This window comes from Muntiacus reevesi, chromosome 9 (genome assembly GCF_963930625.1).
Source record: "Muntiacus reevesi chromosome 9, mMunRee1.1, whole genome shotgun sequence".
Lineage (NCBI taxonomy): Eukaryota > Metazoa > Chordata > Mammalia > Artiodactyla > Cervidae > Muntiacus > Muntiacus reevesi.
In genome coordinates, this window is record NC_089257.1 from 48,967,479 (window position 1) to 48,991,010 (window position 23,532).

General features: G+C 40.2%; 1 protein-coding gene across 3 annotated transcripts in view; it reads right to left on the reverse strand.

Moving 5' to 3' along the window:
- Nucleotides 1-23,532, reverse strand: part of DENND5A (DENN domain containing 5A) — a 93,941-nt gene that overhangs the window by 12,005 nt on the left and 58,404 nt on the right. For 2 of the 3 annotated variants that reach the window (XM_065943755.1, XM_065943753.1), the window contains exons 6-13: nucleotides 20,773-21,090; nucleotides 19,382-19,597; nucleotides 18,652-18,886; nucleotides 15,706-15,856; nucleotides 14,923-15,016; nucleotides 11,455-11,586; nucleotides 9,201-9,353; nucleotides 1,256-1,340 (exon numbers count right to left, since the gene is read on the reverse strand). In XM_065943755.1, the coding sequence (XP_065799827.1) occupies nucleotides 1,256-1,340; nucleotides 9,201-9,353; nucleotides 11,455-11,586; nucleotides 14,923-15,016; nucleotides 15,706-15,856; nucleotides 18,652-18,886; nucleotides 19,382-19,597; nucleotides 20,773-21,090 (1,384 nt within the window). Of the gene's footprint in view, nucleotides 1-1,255; nucleotides 1,341-9,200; nucleotides 9,354-11,454; nucleotides 11,587-14,922; nucleotides 15,017-15,705; nucleotides 15,881-18,651; nucleotides 18,887-19,381; nucleotides 19,598-20,772; nucleotides 21,091-23,532 lie in introns of all 3 variants that reach the window. The other variant, XM_065943752.1, reaches the window with a different exon arrangement.

Genomic DNA, 23,532 nt, shown 5'->3' on the forward strand with positions numbered 1-23,532 from the left:
GGAACACAGATCCTCTGGATCCTAATCCAACATGTTTTTATCATAATCCTTGGAAGCAGTGCTTCTGCTCAGAGCTATACTCCTGTCCTATTCCTGCCTCAAATGGACTACAGAAAGACCAAGGGAATGTGTAAGGAATACTTAGGACTTCTGGACACAATACCTGTATATCCCCATGTCTGGCCCAACGTTTAAAATTAGTATCTTCATCATTCAGTTGCTGAGACTTTCTGGCTACACTTTATCCCTTGGCAATAACTTCCGTGGCTTTCCTAAGAAGATTCTGTTCTCATATCCAGAAAGTGGACTCAAAAACTCCTTATGAGGTTACTCAGGGAGCTTTTGAATCTGGTTTTTTGCCAACTATTGATATTTTCCCCACGTGCAGTGAGTGCTTATTGAGATCAACTAGTTCAAGGGCAAAGCCAACAGACACTGAGTTCATGACTACCTTTTCACCTCCACTTAAAGTGATTTTTACCATTAGGACAAGAACATTTAAGAAAAATAAACAAACTCCCTGGCAGAGAGAGGAGAATGAGGGATGGTATGCAGAGGAGATGCTGCCAAGAAGAAAAGGAAGAAGGGAGACAGTCCTGGAAAAGACACTGCACGAGGTTATAAAGAACAGCAGACCAGGAGACGAGAGGCCTGACTCCTGATCTGGCCTCTTCTATCAATTCATTGTGTGATCTTAAGTAAATTCAACTCCTCTCTGGATCCCAGTTTCCACCTCCTATAAAACAAGGGGGCTGAACTAGATGATTTTTGGGGTCCTTGCCAACTTTGATATTTTTATTAAATAGAAACAGAAAGCAACTTCAAGGGATCATGCACACCAGGCCTGGACTTTGAGAAGTTCCAAGGCAGGATACTAACAAACAGGCTCTCTTAATTGATAGGAAATCATCTCAATGCTCATCTCAGAGAAATACAACAAAAGAGTCTGAAAACACCTGCTCCAAAAACAGGACATCAGTATCAATCCAAATTCATTTAAAATCCAAATTTATTCTAAGGGTGCCCTCTTAGTGATGTAAATCTTCTATCTCACTAATCAAAAGTGTATAGAAACACATAATAAACGCACACCCCACGGCCTTGGCATACTCTGTGGTCCAAAGAGCCCTGTGGCTTAAACACTACAGACTGAAGGCTTCACTGATGTGGAACAGTCTGCTAAAGAGGATCACTTCAGTGGAGGATGGGAAAGTGAGTGAAGGGAGCTTGCCCAGTGGTGCTGAGACCATCTTACCTGAGGTACTGAGGCTTCCTGATGTGAGTTTTCTCTGCCGGTTTTCCTGATAATGTAACAGGTGAGACCACAAAGCTGATTTCCCCTGGAACCAATGCAAGGGAGAAATATCTATCAGTTTAGATTTATAAGGGCAAGTCATCTAGTGAGCAAAGTCAGAGATAATTTGAACATACAGATGTGGGCTTTGGCTTAAAAGTAGCTGTCCTGTTTTTTCTCTCAATATATGCCCATATGCAATGTATATAAATATATATCCCCTACCTAAAATTCAGGAGAAATACAAAGAATGGAAGGGAACAGAAAAAAGAAATGGTCCCCCACTGGGAATAGGAAGGACATGGTCAAAAAAAGAGCCTGAGAATGGACCAGTGGATAAGAAAGAAAAAAGCAAATAAATTAATCTCTAAATGGTCTGGTTGGTGGAAGATCAGCTTGGGTAGTGCATGATGGCTTTTGCAGAGGAACAGATACCCAGACTACAAGATTCTATAACAGCTCCCAAATTTCCTAAAATATTTAAAAGCATTCCTGCCCTCTGCAGCCTAGAGAGAGTACATCATCACAAGGGTGAAGATTTACTGTGGAAGCTATTTTGAAGAAGCCTGCAGAAGAGGTGGCTGGTACTTAACTGCACGTCTAAGATATACTACTGTCAACACAGCAGAACCTTGGCACTTGAAAATGTAAAAGCTGCAGCTTAAACTGTTGGAGACATGTAGTAGTTTGTCATTTTCAGTTCAGTTCGGTCACTCAGTAGTGTCTGACTCCTTGCGACCCCATGAACTATATAGCACACCAGGCCTCCCTGTCCATCCCCAACTCCCAGAGTTTACTCAAACTCATGTCCATCGAGTTGGTGATGCCATCCAACCATCTCATCCTCTGTCATCCCCCCCTCTACCCGCCCTCAACCTTTCCCAGCATCAGGGTCTTTTTCAACGAGTCAGCTCTTTGCATCAAGTGGCCAAAGTAATGGTACCTGAGCTTCAGCATCAGTCCTTCCAATGAATATTCAAGGTTGATTTCTTTTAGGATTGACCGATTTGACTGATCTCCCTGCTATCTGAGGATCTCTCAAGAGTCTTCTCCAGAATCACAGTTCAAAAGCATCAATTCTTTGGCACTCAGCTTTCTTTATAGTCCAACTCTCACATCCATACATGACTACTGGAAAAACCATAGCTTTGACGAGACAGACATTTGTTGGCAAAGTAGCATCTCTGCTTTTTAATATGCTGTCTATGAAAAGGAGTACGTCAAGGCTGTATATTGTCACCCTGCTTATTTAACATATATGCAGAGTACATCATGAGAAATGCTGGGCTGGAAGAAGCACAAGCTGGAATCAGGATTGCCGGGAGAAATATCAATAATCTCAGATATGCAGATGACACCACCCTTATGGCAGAAATGAAGAGGAACTAAAGTCTCTTGATGAAAGTGTAAGAGGAGAGTGAAACAGTTGGCTTAAAGCTCAACATTCTGAAAACTAAGATCATGGCATCTGGTCCCATCACTTCATGAGAAATAGATGGGGAAACAGTGGAAACAATGTCAGACTTTATTTTGGGGGGGCTCCAAAATCGCTGCAGACGGTGACTGATGCCATGAAATTAAAAGACGCTTACTCCTTGGAAGGAAAGTTATGACCAACCTAGATAGCATATTAAAAAGCTGAGACATTACTTTGCCAGCAAAGGTCTATCTAGTCAAGGCTTTGGTTTTTCCAGTGGTGATGTATGGATGTGAGAGCTGGTCTATGAAGAAAGCTGAGTGCTGAAGAATTGATGCTTTTGATCTGTGGTGTTGGAGAAGACCCTTGAGAGTCCCTTGAACTGCAAGGAGATCCAACCAGTCCATCCTAAAGGAGATCAGTCCTGGGTGTTCATTGGAAGGACTGATGTTGAAGCTGAAATTCCAATACTTTGGCCACCTCATGCGAAGAGCTGAGTCACTGGAAAAGACCCTGATGCTTGGAGGAATTGGGGACAGGAGGAGAAGGGGACAACAGAGGATGAGATGGCTGGATGGCATCACCGACTCGATGGACATGAGTGAGTAAACTCCAGGAGTCGGTGATGGACAGGGAGGCCTGGTGTGCTATGAATCATGGGGTCGCAAAGAGTTGGACACGACTGAGCAACTGAACTGAACTGAACTGAATTGAACTAGGTTGGTCGTAACTTTTCTTCCAAAGAGTAGGCGTCTTTTAATTTCATGGCTGCGGTCACCATCTGGAGTGATTCTGGAGCCCAAAAAAATAAAATCTGCCACTGTTCCACTGTTTCCCCATCTATTTGCCATGGAGTGATGGAACCAGATGCCATGATCTTAGTTTTCTGAATGTTGAGCTTTAAGCCAACTTTTTCACTGTCCTCTTTCACTTGCATCAAGAGGCTCTTTAGTTCTTCTTCACATTCTGCCATAAGGGTGGTGTCATCTGCATATCTGAGGTTATTGATATTTCTCCCGGCAATCTTGATTCCAGCTTGTGCTTCATTCAGCCCAGCGTTTCTCACGATGTACTCTGCATATAAGTTAAATAAGCAGGGTGACAATATACAACCTTGACATACTCCTTTTCCTATCTGGAACCAGTCTGTTGTTCCATGTTCAGTTCTAACTGTTACTTCCTGACCTGCATACAGGTTTCTCAAGAGGCAGGTCAGGTGGTCTGGTATTCCCATCTCTTGAAGAATTTTTCACGGTTTGTGGTGATCCACACAGTCAAAAGCTTTGGCATAATCAATAAAGCAGAAATAGATGTTTTTCTGGGACTCTCTAGCTGTTTCGATGATCCAAGGGATGTTGGCAATTTGATCTCTGGTTCCTCTGCCTTTCCTATAACCAGCTTGAACATCTGGAAGTTCATAGTTCACATATTGTTGAAGCCTGGCTTGGAGAATTTTGAGCATTTTGTAACTAGCCTGTGAGATGAGTGCAATTGTACGGTAGTTTGAGCATTCTTTGGCATTGCCTTTTTTGGGGATTGGAATGAAAACTGACCTTTTCCAATCCTGTGGCCACTGCTGCATTTTTCAAATTTGCTGGCATATTGAGTGCAGCACTTTCACAGCTTCATCTTTTAGGATCTGAAATAGCTCAGCTGGAATTCATCATCTCCACTAGCTTTGTGTGTAGTGATGCTTCCTAAGGCCCACTTGACTTTACATTCCAGGATGTCTGGCTCTAGGTAAGTGATCACACCATCGTGATTATCTGGGTCGTGAAGATCTTTTTTGTATAGTTCTCCTGTGTATTCTTGCTACCTCTTCTTAATATCTTCTGCTTCTGTTAGGTTCATACCATTTCTGTCCTTTATTGTGCCCATCTTTGAATGAAATGTTCCCCTGGTAGCTCTAATTTTCTTGAAGAGATCTCTAGTCTTTCCCATTCTATTGTCTTCCTCTATTTCTTTGCACTGATCACTGAGGAAGGCTTTCTTATCTCTCCTTGCTATTCTTTGGAACTCTGCATTCAAATGGGTATATCTTTCCTTTTCTCCGTTGCTTTTCGCTTCTCTTCTTGTCACAGCTATTTGTAAGGCCTCCTCAGACAGCCATTTCACTCTTTTGCATTTCTTTTTCCTGGGGATGGTCTTGATTCCTGTCTCCTGTACAATGTCACGAATCTCCGTCCATAGTTCATCAGGCACTCTGTCAGATCTAGTCCCTTAAATCTATTTGTCACTTCCACTGTACAATCGTAAGGGATTCAATTTAGGTCACACCTGAATGGTCTAGTGGTTTTCCCTACTATCTTCAATTTAAGTCTGAATTTGGCAATAAGGAGTTCATGATCTGAGCCACAGTCAGCTCCTGGTCTTGTTTTTGCTGACTGTATAGAGCTTCTCCACCTTTGGCTGCAAAGAATATAATGAATCTAATTTCAGTGTTGACCATGTGGTGATGTCCATGTGTAGAGTCTTCTCTTGTGTTGTTGAAAGAGGGTGTTTGCTATGACCAGTGCATTCTCTTGGGAAAACTCTATTAGCCTTTGCCCTGCTTCATTCTGTACTCCAAGGCCAAATTTGCCTGTTACTCAAGGTGTTTCTTTACTTCCTACTTTTGCGTTTTGTCATTTCACCAAGACACAAATCTGAACAGCATTTTCAAGCCTGATGTTAAGGGAGCAATTTGCTTATAAAGTAAGTGAGCCCAGTTGGTCACCTAACAACTGCTTTGTTTCCTTAGTCTAGTCATCCTTCTGTACAGAAACCCTTGTCTCTATGTTAACTTGTTACAGGATTAAAAATTTTACTTCAGGTTCATGATAAATATTGTTACATAGCAGATATAAAATAAATGTAGTATAATTTTAATAATAGGATTTATTATGGTCATTTTACAAGTGATTTAGTGCTATATTTTACAAGAGTAATAATGACAGAAACTGCCATGTCTTGACATTTTCTATGAACTAAGCACTATGTTAAAAGTTTAAAATACTTCCAACAATCCTACAATGTAGGTACCTCTATCCTCATTTTCTTTAGAAAAGAAAAACTGAGAATCAACTAAGTAACTTGTAAAAGATCATACAACTAGTAAGTAGAATATTGGGACACAAATTTAAGTACAGCTAATATTAGAACCATTACTGTTAATAATGATGCTATACGGGGAGCTTCTGAAAGACAGCATTGAACTTCTGAAGCTTATTTTCTGAAGAAAATTTTACATTTGGGAATGAACGTGGGGAATTAAGTCTCAAGATTTTTCCCATAAGAATATGAAGGATCTGTTTTATTTTTATCTACCAATTAACCTGATTTGGGGTGGGGGGGAATCAAGCATTTGAATGGGGAAAATCCCCCATCTACAGATCAGCAAGCTGTTGACATGAACTTTCTGTATGCTTGAATTTCCTATAAGATTTAACCAACCTCGAAAGAACAGCATGTATATTATCTATGGTGAAACAGATTACCAGCCCAGGTGGGATGCATGAGTCAAGTGCTCGGGCCTGGTGCACTGGGAAGACCCAGAGGAATCAGGTGGAGAGGGAGGTGGGAGGGGGGATCGGGATGGGGAATATGTGTAACTCTATGGCTGATTCATATCAATGTAGGACAAAACCCACTGAAAAAAAAAAAAAAACTAAATAAAATTAAAAAAAAAAAAAAAGAAAATAGGATCCAAAATCTTGAGTTTAAAAAAAAATCAAGCATTATTCTTTCCCCAACTGTTCAATTTTCTTTACCTCCAATTACTAACGTTGATTATTTGGACTTTTATTTCTTTTCAAAAATCAACTGAGAAAATCCAAGCAAAATGTGTTGCTAATCTGAAATATCCTTTCCTAGTTCTCGTGTATCCTATATTCACTTTCTTAAAACAATAATTGAATAAATAAAAATTTGAGATTTGGCATACTAAAAAAAAAAAAAAAAAGATTTAACCAACTTAAAACCCAACAACCTTAATGGCAGTTTTTAAAAAAACACACAACTAGAAAAGACCATTTTTTAAATTCACTGAAATACCAAATGTTTGAGAAAACAGATGTTCAACAAAATCAATGAGACTTACAATTCTTATGTTGTTATGAACTGGCATATTAATACTATATAAGTAGAAAACAATATGAGAGCTCAAAATATTCACGGTCTTTGATTTAGTTAATTCAACTTCTAGAAAGCCATATATCCATCCATTTACCAAAACCATTATTATTAGCTCCTGAAAAAGCAGAGACTGCCTTATTCATCACTGTATCCCCTAAATCTAGGCAGACTAAGAAGGCAGCTTCCTTTAACACAACTGTCTGGATGTGACACAGAAATACAGCTGGTGACCAGAGTCCTCACATGTAATGATGCCAAAGAGCCAAAGGCAAGAGCAACACCAGCCACGGTGCCAGAAGGACACCCAGGCGCTCAGTGATTGCAAAGAGGCTGACTGCGACTTCAAGATTCACAATACAGCCCAACTACCCATTTGGGAATGTGGCCAAACAATATATAGCACCAGATTCTCCAAGAATGTCACACGCATGAAAGATGAGAAACAACCCCTTTTCACTGACCAGTCCTGAAATGGCAGCAGTTACTAAACCAGTATGAAAAAACCAAACCTCAGAAAAATATACTAAAGGAAGTCCATATCCTTGGAAAATGTCACTGGAAGCCAAGGAGAGTGGTGAGGTTAACACAGGTTCTTATGAGGACTTGCTGTAGGCAGCCTTCCAGGCAGGCAGCTGGTAACAAACTGAGTTTGCGTTCTCTTTGACTTTCTCAGCAGGTAAGTAGTTGTTCAACAAGGTGCCCCCAGAGGGGACTGAGATGATTACATGATTGAGGGGACCAGGGAGCCAGGTTATAATCCCTGGACTGAAAGGTAACTGAAGAATTTCTCAGCAGGAGAGAAAAGTGGTCTAAACGAAGGTTAACAAAATGGAGGCCTAAGGAGAACACGCTGTAGGGATTTCAATCCCCAGCTGAACATGTGTCCCTGCCAGAAGGCACAGATCTTCAATTCCTTCTGTGACACTGTCAGTGCTTCACATTTAGAGCTCCAAAAGCAGAACTCAGAACAAAATGGAAGCTCAATTGAAAAGTTCCCACTATTCTGTACTGGTTGCTCACCAGTAAGTAGCCTCTGTCTATCCAGACTGAGAGGGGGATCAAACGGGCTCCAAAAAATATTCCCCAGGCTGTGGGAATTCCTAAAGGATACGGTTGCAAAGCCTCAGGGGACAAGTTTAAGACACCTGTGATGATATAGTATTACTATTTTTTAATGCCTAACTCCCTGAAGACTTTTATGGAGAATAAAGTTTGGGGGGTAGGGTGGGGGGAGCATATATTTTACTAAAAAACTGAAAGAGTTCAACTATATTGCCAGGCTTGCTAAACTTAAAAGAAAATGATAAAATGATCATATATAGTCTACTCATTTATTACAGAGAAAAGGAAAGAAACATAAATCCATCACATAGAACCTGGACTAATAAGAGTTACTGTGTGTTGCATACCTACCACATGCCAGGTACTTTTTTTTTTAACCACATCTAATTATCATAACAACCCTGAAAGCTAGGTTTTATTAACTCTGTAGTATAGATAAGGAAGATGAGACTCAGAAATTGCAAGTCACTTAAAGTTATCAAGAGGAGCTAGGAAAAACCAAGTCTTTCTGATTCCAATGCCTATAGTATTGCTACTCTACTACAAAACTCTCAACATTTTAGGGATGTGATACACAATTATTAACATTTTTAAAAGCTTATGTTTTAAAGCTTACTTTTAAAAGTCACAGTGCTGTTCTTAATACTGATAAATCAGAAATAAGATAATCAATAATAAAGGACTGATTTAAGTACTGCACATCTATACAGTGAAAACAGTAATTAAAACTGAACTTTTAGAAGAAGAATAACCACAAACATTTTTAGAGAACCTCCCAGATAACAGGCTCTGAACTTAGTGCTTCACACAAATTATCTTTTCAAATCTTCATAAGAGTTCTATGGAGGTGTGTTCTTTTACAATTCCATGATGGACACGAGGAAAGAGAATCTTACAGAAGCTAGGTGCCGTGCTCAGTTTCACAGACCGAAAGCAGGAATTAAACCAGGACTATCTGATTTATGGTCTCAGCTCTTAAATACTTACTACACTATCACCCAAGTTAGTTAAGAACATGAAGAAGACATTCTGAGGCAAGAAAAAACAAGTTCCAAAATACTATGTATAGGATGATCCTATTTGAATTGAAAAAAAAAAACCTTTATTGAGACATAATTCATATTACCATAAAATTGACACTTATATTAGGTGTACAATTTTCTGTACCAAAAAAAAAAAAAAATCAATTTCAAGTCTCACTCCACAAGCACCATGTGCCATTCTTCAAAGCCAGCCAGCTGGAAAAGTGGGGAAACTAGTATGCAAAAACAGGAAGACAGTCTGCTCAAAAGGGAGAGGCCAGACATTCATTACCTGTTTCACCTGTAGCCCATGACTCCAAATCCTTTCCAGCAGGTCACAAAGACTGGCAATCAAGGTATTCTCTTCCACCCCTGTGATGTTCACTTCCCCATGTCCTAGTTCCACAGCCTCTCGCCCCATCTTCTCCACCAGCATCCTCTTGGTCTATAAAAAATCAGTCGGTAAGATAAGACACCCACAAGTCAGCCAGATCACATTCAACTAGACAGGCTTGTGGCCACCTGCCAGGTACATCTGTTGGGCTGAGAGGAAGACCCACAGGTAAAGAGTGTGTTTATTTTTCACCATATCGGTCAGGTTATATAGTAAAGTGCCTTCTTTAAAGAAGATAAAAACACAGAAATCACTGACCATGGGCATGTGATCTCACCACTCTGGATTCAGTTTTTTTACTTATGAGATGAGAAAAGTTGAATAAAACCCTCTGGTCATGCTCACCTCAGACATTCTCTGATTCTCATTGCCTAATTGACCTTTTAAACAAATCTTTAAAAGCATTTAATCCTAGAAATATATCTGAAGTACCTGCCAAGGGGATAAAAAGTTGAGGAGTAATTTACTTTTAGGTTAAAAAATTTTCATGTGCTCACTGTAAAACAAAAACCATGCTGTATAATGATAATTGCAGGTTTCATTACTATGTGCCAGGCATTGTACTAAGTATAACATTACCTCAGTTAAGCCAAATAGCTCTGTAAGAAGTTATTATTTTTCACAATTTATTGATAATGAAATTGAGGTCAGAGAACTTAAGTAACTTGCCCAAATTCACACAGCACAGTAGCAGCACATCTGGTCTTTGAATCTAAAAATGCCTGAATATTGAATCCAAGTTCTTAAGGAAGATTTAATCATGTTATAAATGTGTGACATATAAAAATCTGAGCAAGGAAAAAAAATCACCCCATACTCTACCTTGCAGAACCAACAACTCTTAACACTTTGGCATACTTCTTTTGCAGTGCTACTATTTTTAACATTTTTATTGTGAAATATATCTCATATACATACACATATGTGTTTATGTGAGTGTATACTATTAGACTAACATGACCTAAGTTAAGGAAAAAAAATAATGCCCATCTATACCTTTGAAGAACCCTATGTGCCTTCTCCAATCACCTTTCCACTCTAGAAGTGATCACTGTCCTGACTTACACAATAAAACTACAGAAAAGCAAGGAAATGATTAACAATGTAGTTTCTTTTCTCTTCTTTTTCACTCAACTTTATGTCTGTGATATTCATGCACACTGAACAGATCTGTTGTGCAATTTAAAATATGTTAAGATAATAAATCTCATGCTGCATTCTTAGCACACACAAAAAAATTGCAAAAGAATATAAGGAACTTTTTGGAAGTGACAGACATCCTGATTGTGCTAGTGGTTATCACCAGTGTATGCATATGGATATACATATACCTATGGCCAATTTGTGTTGCTATATGGCAGAAACCAATATTGTAAAGCAATTATTCTCCATTTAAAAATAAATTTAAAAAAATTTTAAAATCACCTATAGATACCTCAAAAAAAAATGATCAACACATATACAAAAATGTATGCCATTTTTAATACAGCAATTACATCTTAATAAAATACCTTTTAAAAAATTACTATTCCTATAGAATGGCAAAAAACATGCCAACAGCAAACAAACTGAATAACACGCTTTGGTCTGACACACAGTAAGCACTCAGTGAGCTCTTTTGTTTCTAGACACATGAGGTCAGTGTGATCAGATTAAATTAGAGGGGCAAAAACAGTTGCCTATGTGTAAAATGAATCTGTTGACAATTTAACCACATTAAAACTAATGATTTTAAGTAAGTAACACAAGATGTCTAAAATTAAAAACTACCAGTCTCTCAGCTTTAAAGAATACATATTAAATTTTTATCAATTCAAAACTTATGGAAACCTAGATTGAGAATGAAGTGAAATTCATCCTTAATCTGGGAAGAAGAAAACATTAATGAAATGTGAATAAAAGAAATTTTAGCCAAAAAATAAATAAATAAATAAATAAATTTTTATCAAGCAAACTATGCTTGCTCTCAATCAATGTTACACTTTATGTAAAACAACTACATCTAACTCCAAGTTAACAGGATCTTAACATTAGTACTATATCATTATATTAATAATATTTTAAAAATCAAGAGAAGAATGGTCAGAGTTAAGCCTTGGTCTCCACTTTGGCTGCCAAGGAAAATACACATTCAGAAGAGTCCACAGTTCACCTTGTTGCGACATTCCTTCAGCAGACCTTCCACAAACTTCCAGTTGGTCTGGGCAATCACTGACGGGGAGAGGTTGGACAGTTTGGGCTGGCGGATGGTGCTGCCCATATTCCTGGCTTCCTGGATGTACTTCTAAAGCAAAAGGAAAAATCAAAGACTTTGTGCCCATGCATACAAATCACAGGCAACCAGTACAGATGGGTGCCTGAAGAGGGCACTATCACCCTGCACTATCTTACTGCCTCATTCTTAGGCTCAGGGCAAAGTTTAAAAAGCAACACTTGTATCTTAGGGAAAACTAAGAGAACAGGGTGAGTTCTGCTTTTTCTGACATAAAGCACTCCATGAGTGCTGGAATTATCTTGGCTTTAATGACACAAAAGGTAAAAAACACATAGCTGCAACATGTATGAGTGTGCAAACTCCTATGTGTGAACAAACTAACTCTAATCTCAGAGTACTATTAAGAAAAATCACTTTCCCCATCAAGTTGGGAGAAATTTAATCCCTCTGCTCATATCAAAGATATCCATCTTTGCTAAACTGTTGTAAAGTTGTCTCTGACTTTTTGTGACCCCCATGGACTGCAGCACGCCAAGATCCCCTGTTCTTCACTATCTCCTGGAGTTTGCTCAGATTCATATCCACTGAGTCAGTGACGCTAATCATCTCATCACCTGCCGCTCCCTTTACCTTTTACCTTTAATCTTTCCCAGCATCAGGGTCTTTTCCAATGAGTCCACTCTTTGCATCAAGTGGCCAAAGCAGTGGAGCTTCAGCATGAGCCCTTCCAATGAATATTCAGGGCTGGCTTCCTTTAGGATTGACTGGTCTGATCTCCTAGCTCTCCAAGGGACTCTCCAGAGTCTTCTCCAGTACCACCATTTGAAAGCATCAATTTTTCAACACTCAGCCTTCCTTATGGTCCAACACTCACATTTATACACTACTACTGGAAAAACCACAGCTTTGACTAGACGGACCTTTGTTGGCAAAGTGATGTCTCTGGCTTTTTAATGTGCTATCTAGGTTTGTCATAGCTTTTCTTCCAAGGAGTAAGCGTCTTTTAATTTCATGGCTGCAGTCACCATCTGCAGTGATTTGGGAGCACAAGAAAATAAAATCTGTCACTGCTTCCACTTTTTCCCCACCTATTTGCCATGAAGTGACAGGACCAGATGCCATGATCTTAGTTTTTTAAAGGTTGAGTTTTAAGCCAGCTTTTTCAGTCTCCTCTTTCACTTTCATCAAGAGGCTCTTTAGTTCCTCTTCACTTTCTGCCATTAGCGTAGTATCATCCGCATATCTGAGGTTGCTGATATTTCTCCTGGCAATCTTGATTCCAGCTTGTGATTCACCCAGTCCAGCATCTTGCATGAAGTACTCTTGCATGTGTCCACACTCAAAACAACTGTATTTTCTGCTTTTCTGTAATTTGCTGGTGATTCCCTACATGCTGTCTGTTTTAACACAGAACCCGCATCAATGTAATTAACTGTTCACTGACACCTTCTCGGAACCCCATTTCATAACCAACATTTGTACTCAACTTCTTTCTTGCCCATGTTTATTCCAGAAGTACAATTCTGTCTGTTCTATCTTCTGGCCCCTCATTCTGCCCCTACTACCAACCCTCAAGATTAGGGTTCAATTTCTATCACCTGCACTACTGCTAGGAGAAGGCAATGGCAACCCACTCCAGTACTCTTGCCTGGAAAATCCCATGGATGGAGGAGCCTGGTGGGCTGCAGTCCATGGGGTTGCTAAGAGTCAGACACAACTGAGCGACTTCACTTTCACTTTTCACTTTCATGCACTGGAGAAGGAAATGGCAACCCATTCCAGTGTTCTTGCCTGGAGAATCTCAGGGATGGGGGAGCCTGGTGGGCTGCCGTCTAAGGGGTCACACAGAGACGGACATGACTGAAGACACTTAGCAGCAGCAGCACTACTGCTATCTGCTTCCTAACTTGCTAGCTACCTCCAGTACCTCTTGCTTCCAAAATATTCCGCCCACAGGCTCCTTTACACAATCCACCACCACACTTTGGGTCCTGCCATTTCCTCTACTTGCAATGCTCATCTTTGTTCCTAACAATCCTATCATCCTCAAGAGTAAAAGAGATGCTAGTTCCTCTAGGCAGTCTTGCTTGAGATTATCCCGGACAGAATTTCTCTAATCAGTAATCAAACACTGGCATGCCTCCCATACAGCTCTTTCAAAAGACTCTTCTACTAAAGACAGTTGCATACCTGCCTTTGTTCCCTTAATAAACTGGCATTCCCTGAGGACAAGGCTATCTCCTTGTCATTTTTATATTTCAAAGTGTTTACTATAGTGATTTCGGCCAAGAAAACGTGCTCAATAAACCCTGCTGAAAGAAATATTATGGAGGTTAGGTGGAAGCCCTAGAGGAGACTTTAAAAATAACACCCATACCCTACACCCATTATGCCTTCCTCACAAAAACACTAAGTACAACTGTGCCCTATAAACCAGCAGTTTAAAATTCATGACCATACTTTACAATTTTAATTTATTCATATTTAAAAAAGAGCAAAAGCAAAATATTTTCCCATCCACTGTGGTGCTAGACATTTATAAAAATAATATGCTTTACTTGACTTTGTATAAAATGCAAACTTCAGGGTCTTTTCTTAAAGAGAAGTTGCTGAAATAGGTTTCTGAAGCTTAAGCTCCATTTTCACAACTTCATTGCAACTCAGTAAGGCAGGGTCTGCAACTTGAGGTTTATAACTAGAAACTTTATTGGGAACAAGTTAGAGCAGTGCTGAAAAACTCTGCTTACAAGCAATGAGGACTCAGGTCAATTCAAGAATCCTCAATCCCCAGGCACCCGATAATAATATTCCCTTGGCTCCTCTGAGAGAAAAGTCAAGATTACCTCTTTTAAATTAAGATGAAGAAAAAAAATTGGTAAAAAAGGCTTCTCCTCCCCAGGTTCAGAGATTTATAGCATTAACCCAAGTTCAGCTTTTCCTCCATCTCACTCTAACAAATTAACTTATTTTCTATCATGCCAGACACACACAAAAGCCTCAAGAATTTTCAAAGGAATTTTTCCAAGTTGCAGAATCTTATCTCCTGATGTTCCTGTCACCCCTACCACTCTCCCTACACCTGGGAGAGAGTAAGTATCATGCATGAGTGACTACTGAAACAATAGTGAAAGGCTTTCTTCCAAGTATTGGGAGTATCACTAAACACAAGTGCAAGTCTGGCTCAGAGAGAGGATGCACGTGGTTAGTGGCTGCTGCCACTTGTGAACCACTGTACATTCTAGATTTGTCACAAGCCAGGCCCACATCAGGTATCAGGAACTAACTCATTATTAACTCTTCCCTGTGGGAAGGATGTCTGAATCAGATCAGAGACCAAGGACGTAAGAAAGAGGAGGGTACAGCACGGTAACAGAGTCATTTCTTATCATTCTCAAGGTATCTTACCTCTCTCTGGTCATTGTCTAAACGCAGGTGTTCTGTGTGCTGCTTCTGCCGGTCTTTACGCCTCCACTGGGCAGGAGCATTCCTTTTCGTCCATCTGACAGAATCAAAGCAGACAATTAAGAATATTCTGCTAAGAAAGTAAGGTCAACTTACAGGAGAAAACTTAAACACCTAGGAACCAATGGGAAGCTGCCAAGAAGTCACCAGAGGTGGCTCAGAAACCTTGATATAAGGGCAGCTTAAAGATCAGTGACTGGGCAATAAGGAGATATCTTTCCATGGAATCGAGATGTTCTCTCTCTTGAAACATCTACAGAAACTTCACTTGCAGATCCAAAACTATTTTCACTCATCTCTGTCTGGCCTCCAACAAACTTATCTCCAAAAGTTAACAAAGAAAAATTCTGCTAAGTTACTGGGTGTTTCAGGTCAGACTCCAATTATTTCAACCACCACTTACTCTACTCCACCGCTTACAGTGCTAGCGAGGTGCTGTCCGGGTCCAGTTATGAGATTTGCAAATGATTTCAACCCATCTGCAGTCTGGCCTTTTACAGGTGCTGATACATGGAGCTATCCCAATTTGCACAGTGGAGAAGGGAGCTGATGATGCTCTGTCACCTGTTTCCTTGTTTAAACAAGGGAACAACCTGGACAGTTTGTATCTTCTCCACATCTGCTTTACAAAAGTCAAGGTCTCCTAGAAATAACAGTCTAGGTCCAGATACTATATGACCACTGTGATCTGGGAGGTGGACCAGGGAATCTCTGGGGTTGACTCACTTGTTGCTGGCTGGCCCAGTGGAAAGCACGTCAGACTGCAGCTTAGGGAAGAAGCCTGGCTCATACTTCCCCTGTCCAATCTTCATGTCAAGTAAATGGGGGTGAACCGCAGTATGATCAATTTTTGCCAGTCGCAGCTCAATTGCTTTCTCTGGATAAGAATGAAAAAGAAAGTCTACTACTTTAAAAAAATGTATCAAATTCTGGGCAATAAAACAAGTCTCAATAAATCTGAAATAACTTCAATCAGACAAAGTAAGTCCTGTGACCAACAACAATCATTAATACCTTAAAACTAAATAACACATTTCTAAATAAACCAGCGATCATAAATCAAAAAAGGAAATAAAGTATTTTGAGCTAAATAAAAAGGAAAACGCAAGATAACAAAATTTGTGGAACTTCATTCTTTAAAAAAGAATTTCCAAGATCCCATCTAAGTGTCACGTTTTAAAGAATCTCTAAAAAGTTGCCGTTAGCTATGTGTTTACCGTTTTCCAATCAGACTGATTCAAGAAACTGAGATGTCCATGCAGAATGAGATGAGATAGCTGAGCTACTCTAGGCTAGAAACCTGAAGCCAGCGGGAAGAACCCTGAAAGAGCATTGCTGGAGTACATATCTCAGGAATATGCCAATGGCATTACTCCTGGGAACAGAGTGTGTAGTTGCATGGAGGGTCTTTGATACTCATTTTTCTGAAATGAGTCACAGAAATGAGGGTTAGTTAGCTCTCCTTCCATATCCCAAACCCCACATTCTAACAAGACCACAAGAATTCATATTCTGGCCACAAATGAGACCATATCAGTATTTCATGTAATTAATATCAGTATTTGGTGTTCAACAAATGAATTACAGATGGGCTGAGGACTGACTGCTTCAACCTCTGGGCAGGAGAACAAGGCCTCAAGTCACTACAGCCTCTCATTTTAGTCCCCAGCATAAGCAGACTCCTCCCTTTAGTCCTACAATGTTACACTAAGTCGCTTCAGCTGTGTCTGACTCTTTGTGACTCTATGGACTATAGCTTGCCAGGCTCCTCTGTCCATGGGATTCTCCAGGCAAGAATACTAGAGTGGGTTGCCATTTCCTCCCCCAGGGGATCTTCCTGACACAAGGATCAAACCTGCATCTTTTATGCCTCCTGTATTAGCAGGTAGGCTCTTTACCACTAGCGCCACCTGGGAAGCCCTCTGAAACCACAGAGCTATCTACAAAAGCAGGCTCCTGCTCTGGACACTCTTGGCTGCAGAAACACACACACACCCAGGCAGGCCAGCTCTGCACAGCACCAAGGCACACGTGTGCGGGCATGCAATCCCTGCTCCGTGGGGGACCAGCCTGACCAGCTCTAATGGGCAGACCTGGAGGATACTTCAGGATGTGGGTCTCCTGGGAAGAGGACATGCATCCTGACCAAGCAGGCCCAAATTCAAGGCTTCTTGGCCTTAAGTGGTAGACCTAGGCTCTCAAAGTCATATATAAACAGTCACTTTCAAGTGTAACACAACATGAAAATATTGGGAAGTCCTGCTTTAAAGTGATGGTTTAGGAGATCACTTTGCTCCCCAGGACCAAAGCCTTAGGCGGGGTTCTAGAATCTGAAACTGGATGTGCTCTAGGAGGTAAAGATGACTATGTCAGAGTATTCCACCTGTATGGGCAACATGTCCTCAAGACTTGGCCAAGAGGACTATCATCTTAATGAAAGGCCTGGAGCATGAGCTGAAAGATAAAGTCAGAAGGCTACCAAGCATAAGATTGAGGAAGCCAGGACACTGTCCAAACTGTCACCACTTGTATCTTCAAAACCTAAAAAAATGCTTGGCACATTCAATCATTCATTCAGTAAGTACTTACCATACACTGGGCACGAAGTATTTATGTTTAGTAAATGAACAAACAAAACATACCAATAAGCTACAAGAACACTGAATATCACTCATGGAAGTGAGCACACTACTTAATTTGACACCTCAGGCTGAGACAATTCTCTAGCTAAAGTGATCCAGACAGAATCTCTGTAAACAAAAAGGTATACTCCACCATGCAAGTAGCAAAAAACTTTTAACATCTGTATGTTCTAGGTACAATGTTAGAGGACTGGGAGTAAGACAATGAGTAAATACAGTCTCAGATCTTAAACTGCTCCCTGATAATGATACCTCAGAACAGAGATTATAAAGGGAAGGCAAGAACAAGGCACCACAGAGCTTAGCGAAGAAATCAACTCAGCCTGAGCACATCAGAGAAGGCTTCAGAGGAAGAGAAACATCAGCTGGATTTCTGTTAGCAGCTTACTTACCCATAACTCACTCATCCCTTCTTTCTTGCTAACAGAATCTCAATATAGTTTGGGCTAATATTACACCAGGTCAATACTCACTTTCATAGCCTCCCTCGCACTTAATGGTAGTCACATAATACGCTTTTATGAGACAACAGAAGCTGTTGGGAATTTCTGGGAAAGCTTTTGCTTTCTGATATAAGAGGGAAAAAACAGCTGGCATCAACTTTCCCCTTTGCCCTGAATGTGAACATAGAAGGCCTCTTGTAACAATGAGGCAATAAGCATGAATATAATAAAAGTCAACATGTTAAGGATATCAGAGTGAAAAGATAGAATTTCATTTCCTACATTGCTGAACAGCCGAACAATCACCAATTCTGCCCTTCTTGATAATTTGAGAACAATAACCCCCATTTACTTAATATGCTGCTAATTAGATTCTCTAGTACTTACAGCAGGACCCATTCTTAACTGACACAGTGTTGAAGGATGAGAAAAAGTCTGCCAGGCAAAAAAGAGGAAAGCATTACAGGCAATGGGAACAACTTATGCAAAAGGAGAAAACAAGAGAAAGAAGCTGGCATGTTTAGGAATAAGGACATGTTAGTGATATAATCCAAGAGGCTAGAAAGCTAGCAACAAGGAGGCCTCACTTGCTTCATCCACAGTGGTACACTTCTGGTACATGGATGTGCGCAGAGTAGGTGTCCGAACATTCAACAGCCTGATCTTGTCTACTCGGGAGTCAAACACCCGGAGCACAGGATCTTTATCATCATCGTCATGACACATGATTTTGTTGTCAATGAAAGAAGCAAACATCTGAGTCTCCAAGAATCTTGAGAGGAAAGGCAGGTAGGGCTCAGGCTGATCCGACAGAAAAGATGCCTGGTGGAACCAAAAGGAAACAGAGAGTCATCGAGAGGGAAGAGGTCATGTCAGCCTCAATCAACCAAGCCTACATACCCATGGGATTCAGTAGGTTAATTGTTCTCTGAAGCTTCCCAGGTCTTTATAAAAAGCAAAGTGCAAAACCTCTTCATCATTTTAAAAAATTTATATATTTCAGATATCCTGAAACTTTGACACACTGGCCTAAACTTACTCAGGTAACCTACTGTGGCAATCAACGTTCCCAGAATCCTAATGTTCAACCTGCATGTGCAGGTTGCCTAAAAGAGCTCTGACCGAAGGTAAATCACCTGATAGCAAAAACCAGCACTCTGCTCTAAAGCAACCAAACATTTTACCAACATCACAAGGACCAAGAACTTGTTTCCAGCATGTTTTATGGAAGAAAACCTCATCTTCAGTCACATCTTTAAGAGTCGCACATGTTCTCATTTCTTACCACCTCCCCAGCAGGACTATATTAATACTTACTTTATCAAAATTTTGCATCTGCTCCCTGTTGGTAAACCAGGACTCCTTATCCTGGCTGGGCTGAATGACAAACACCTCATAATCTGCAAACATCTGAGTGAAACGATTTGCAAAAACTTCCCGGATCTGAATGTTTAGCTGGTAAATTCTGAGTTCTTCTTCATCACACTGAACTTTGAGATCCTTATTGCTGCTGGGGTCATCACGAACTTCCAGCTACCAAAAACAAAACAAAATAAAACAACTGAGAACACCAAAATTTTTCTTTTTATCCCAAAGAAAGGCAACTCATCCTTTTTTCCCCACAAGAGTCATTTACTTTGTAGCAAATGGAGGAAAAAAAACAAAAGAGAAAAAATGGGGGGGGGGGGGGAGGGAGAAGAAAGGAATTCTGACATGAAGAAGAGATAAATGAGGGTGTTCCACTTGCAGGAATCCAGCAACTCAATGAAAGTGGAGAGAAATTCATTACAGGCAGAGAAATAGCAATAGAAGAAAAGGCACTAGTTATTTCAAGGGTCAGGAAAGAAGAAATCTGGGAAGGCAACAAGAAAATGATAATGCAAAGCACCAAGGTTAGACTCTTGTTCTCCCTTCATCTCTTTTTCTCCCCCATATAAACGTTCCCTTTATCCCCCAAAATTTTTCCTTACTGGTCTCTTCTAACCTTTTTAATCTCTCTAATTATTTCTCTGCTCTTCTTTAACTGACCATTATTTTTCTTTTTTAATATCTGTACTACTAACAAACCAGGAAAATGACATGTTTCACACTGCACTAAAAAAAAAAAGCCCAACAAAATGATTACCCTATTTTGTTTATATGTAATTTAAGAAAGTGATATAATAGTGAGAATGGAGAGGGTGAAGAGATGAGTAAACAGCTATGGAAAGCAGACAGTCTCATCAAAGGTAGGCAATGGAAAGCTAATACATCCCCGGGAAGAGCAGAGGCCTAGAATTCAAGAGGATCAGGTTCTAACTTCAAGTCAACCACATAGAGGCATTTAATCTTAAGCAAAACCCTCAAACTCTCTTAAGTCAACAACTCCTGCTCTATGTGCTCTAGGTTGCTGTGACACTCACCTGGCAATGGATCTGAAAGAGGTCCAAACTCAGACTGCCACCATCATCCCTCCAAGTCTCTCTGCTGCAGTGTTTAGAGAATGACAGCAGTTTCTCCTTGATGTCCAAGTGAAAAGCTACCCAGATTTAGATTCAAGTAGCATTCACATAGGATCATGTTTGCCAGAGGCAAATCCAGAGTCTCCCACACAGAGCATCCTTTCACTACTCACAGGTATGCACTTGCCCTGATCTGGGTACTTTCTTATCCTATACTTTATTTCACCAGGTCATCACCTTAGTTCAGACCCATATACAGCATCTTACCTTCTCCAGGCTCACCCCAGTCCTCTTGACCAAGGCCTGCAGGCGGGCAATAGTTTCATTCTCCTTGAGGAACTCATAGGAATGTAAAGGGGAGCCTGCGATGTTTCCATTCCTCTTGTCAGAGACGAGCTCAGAGGCCCGCAGCCTCTTCAGCTTGGAAGCACTCTCACTACAGTGAAGGTTTCCTTCAGGGGGAATGCCAAATGCCATGAGAATCTCAGAGACTTCCTGGACAAACTCCAATTTGTTGGGAAACTGAGGCAAATCCTCTGGTAACTCAATGAAGTGGTTGTCAATGTCCACAAAGCAGAGGTTAGCCTGGTAGTCAAAACAGGAGGAGGACAGTGAACAACTCCAGAGTTATCAGAGGAATAATGAACAAGACAGGAAAGAGCAAACACCTGCAATGGGCATAAATTAGGTGTGGCATAGGATGGGGTGGAAGGAGGTTGACCTGGGTCCCAATCCTGCCCTGATGCTTTCCAGTCTTGGGATCTTGGGAAAGTTATGAAACTCTGTTTCCTCAGTTATAAAATGAAGATAAAAATACTTCTCTTAGTGATAAGGATTATATAAGTACATAGATGCTTAGCATATAGCACCAAATTCTTCATAGTAAATGCTCATAGAATATTTGTTGAACTGACAAATTCTTACAACAGTAGAAAGAATACTAGGAGAGTGTCCGAAAGTCTGGGTCCCAGATCGGACTCTGTCACTATCTCCCTATATGGCCCTGAGCATGCCAGTATTCCTTTCTGAGCCTCATTCCTGATTTGTAGGATTTGGTGTCTGGTCTTGATTTCTGTGCTTTCTTCTGGCTTTAAGACTGCTTCTGAGAGGATACAGAGACAGTACTTTATACACTGCTGGGGAGGTAGGTAATCTGGATAAACAAAAAACAACCTGGCAATAGTTACCCTTATTTTACAGACAAACTGACACAGAGAGGTTAAGAAACTTGTCCAAAGCCACACAGTTACTAAGTAGTACAGCTGGGATTTGAACTTAGCCTGACTTCAGTCATACCCTCAAGCTCTTAACCATCCACTCTTCTCCTGAGAGGTCTTATATGCTTCTTTTTCAGTTTAACTTAAATATTTCATTCTCATTCCTGTTGGAATTTTCGAGTAATGCAGCTATAAATTAGATAAGTCTTCTATCTGATTTGTATATTTATCTTATAACCATGAATCTGCTGTAGCCAAGACAACTGTCATTTGCTTCACTGCAGAGCATTATTATGTGCTTAATTAAGCATTTGTTATAACAAGGATAAAGAGACAACCAACATCAAGGATTTAGGACAGTGTTAGTATACAATAAACATCAATTGATACTTATTATCACTGTGGACTATAAAATTTCAATAAATGAATGTACACACTATATATTATTAAGTAGGAAAATTCCATAATGAAAAGGTGCTAATAATCCCCACATTTGTAAATTTAACGTAAAATGGTTTTAAATTTCAGAAAGATTTTTACTTTTATGAAGGGCATATCTGATGAACTGACTGAATCTTACCTAAAAAAAATAAAAGAAATAAACAGCCAAAAAAATTCTGAGGCCACACTTATGGCAGAAAGTGAAGAACTGAAGAGCCTCTTGATGAAAGTGAAAGAGCGGAGTGAAAAAGTTGGTTTAAAACTCAACATTCAGAAAACTAAGATCATGGCATCTGATCCCATCACTTCACGGCAAATAGATGGGAAAACAATGGAAAGAGTGATAGGCTTTCTTTTCTTGGACTCCAAAATCACTGCAGATGGTGACTGCAGCCATGAAATTAAAAGATGCTTGCTCCTTGGAAGAAAAGTTACGACCAACCTAGACAGCATATTAAAAAGCAGAGACATTAGTTTGCCAACAAGGGTCCGTCTAGTCAAAGCTTTGGTTTTTCTAGTAGTCATGTATGGATCTGAGAGTTGGACTATAAAGAAAGCTAAGTGTCGAAGAATGATGCGCTTGAACTGTGGTGTTGGAGAAGACTCTTGAGTCCCTTGGACGGCAAGGAGATCCAACCAGTCAACCCCAAAGAAAATCAGTCCTGAATATTCATTGGAAGGACTGATGCTGAAGCTGAAGCTTCAGTACTTTGGCCACCTGATGCAAAGAGCTGACTCATTTGAAAAGACCCTGATGCGAGGAATGATTGAAGGCAGGGGAAGGGACAACAGAGGATGAGATGATTGGATGGCATCACCGACTCAATGGATATGAGTTTGAGCAAGCTCCAGGAGTTGGTGATGGACAGGGAAGCCCAGCATGCTGCAGTCCATGGGGTCACAGAGTCGGACACAACTCTGCAGCTGAACTGAACTGCCTGGCTGGATTCTAATACAGACGTAAAACAACAATCTGCTGGAAAATAGTCTTGAACAGACCAACCTATTGTGGATGGATCGTTCAATAAATGTTTTGGGAACAAATGGACATTTAGAAATGTTAAAAGTATAATATCATACTCCAAAATAAATTTGAGATAGACTGAAGATTTAAATATAAATAAAGCCACTTTATGTCATAAAAAAGAATTTCTACCTTTCAGAGACACATATGAAATATATGATGACCTAATAATGTTGTGTGAGATTTGCTTCAAAATAATCCAGTAGGATTCATCCAGTAGGGTAAATGGGGAAAGTGTGGAGGATGCAGAAAGAAGAATGGCCATGAGTTGATTATTATGATGCAATGATGGATGCTAGCCTCTCTGTTTTTACATATGTTCAACATTTTCCATAACAAAAAGTG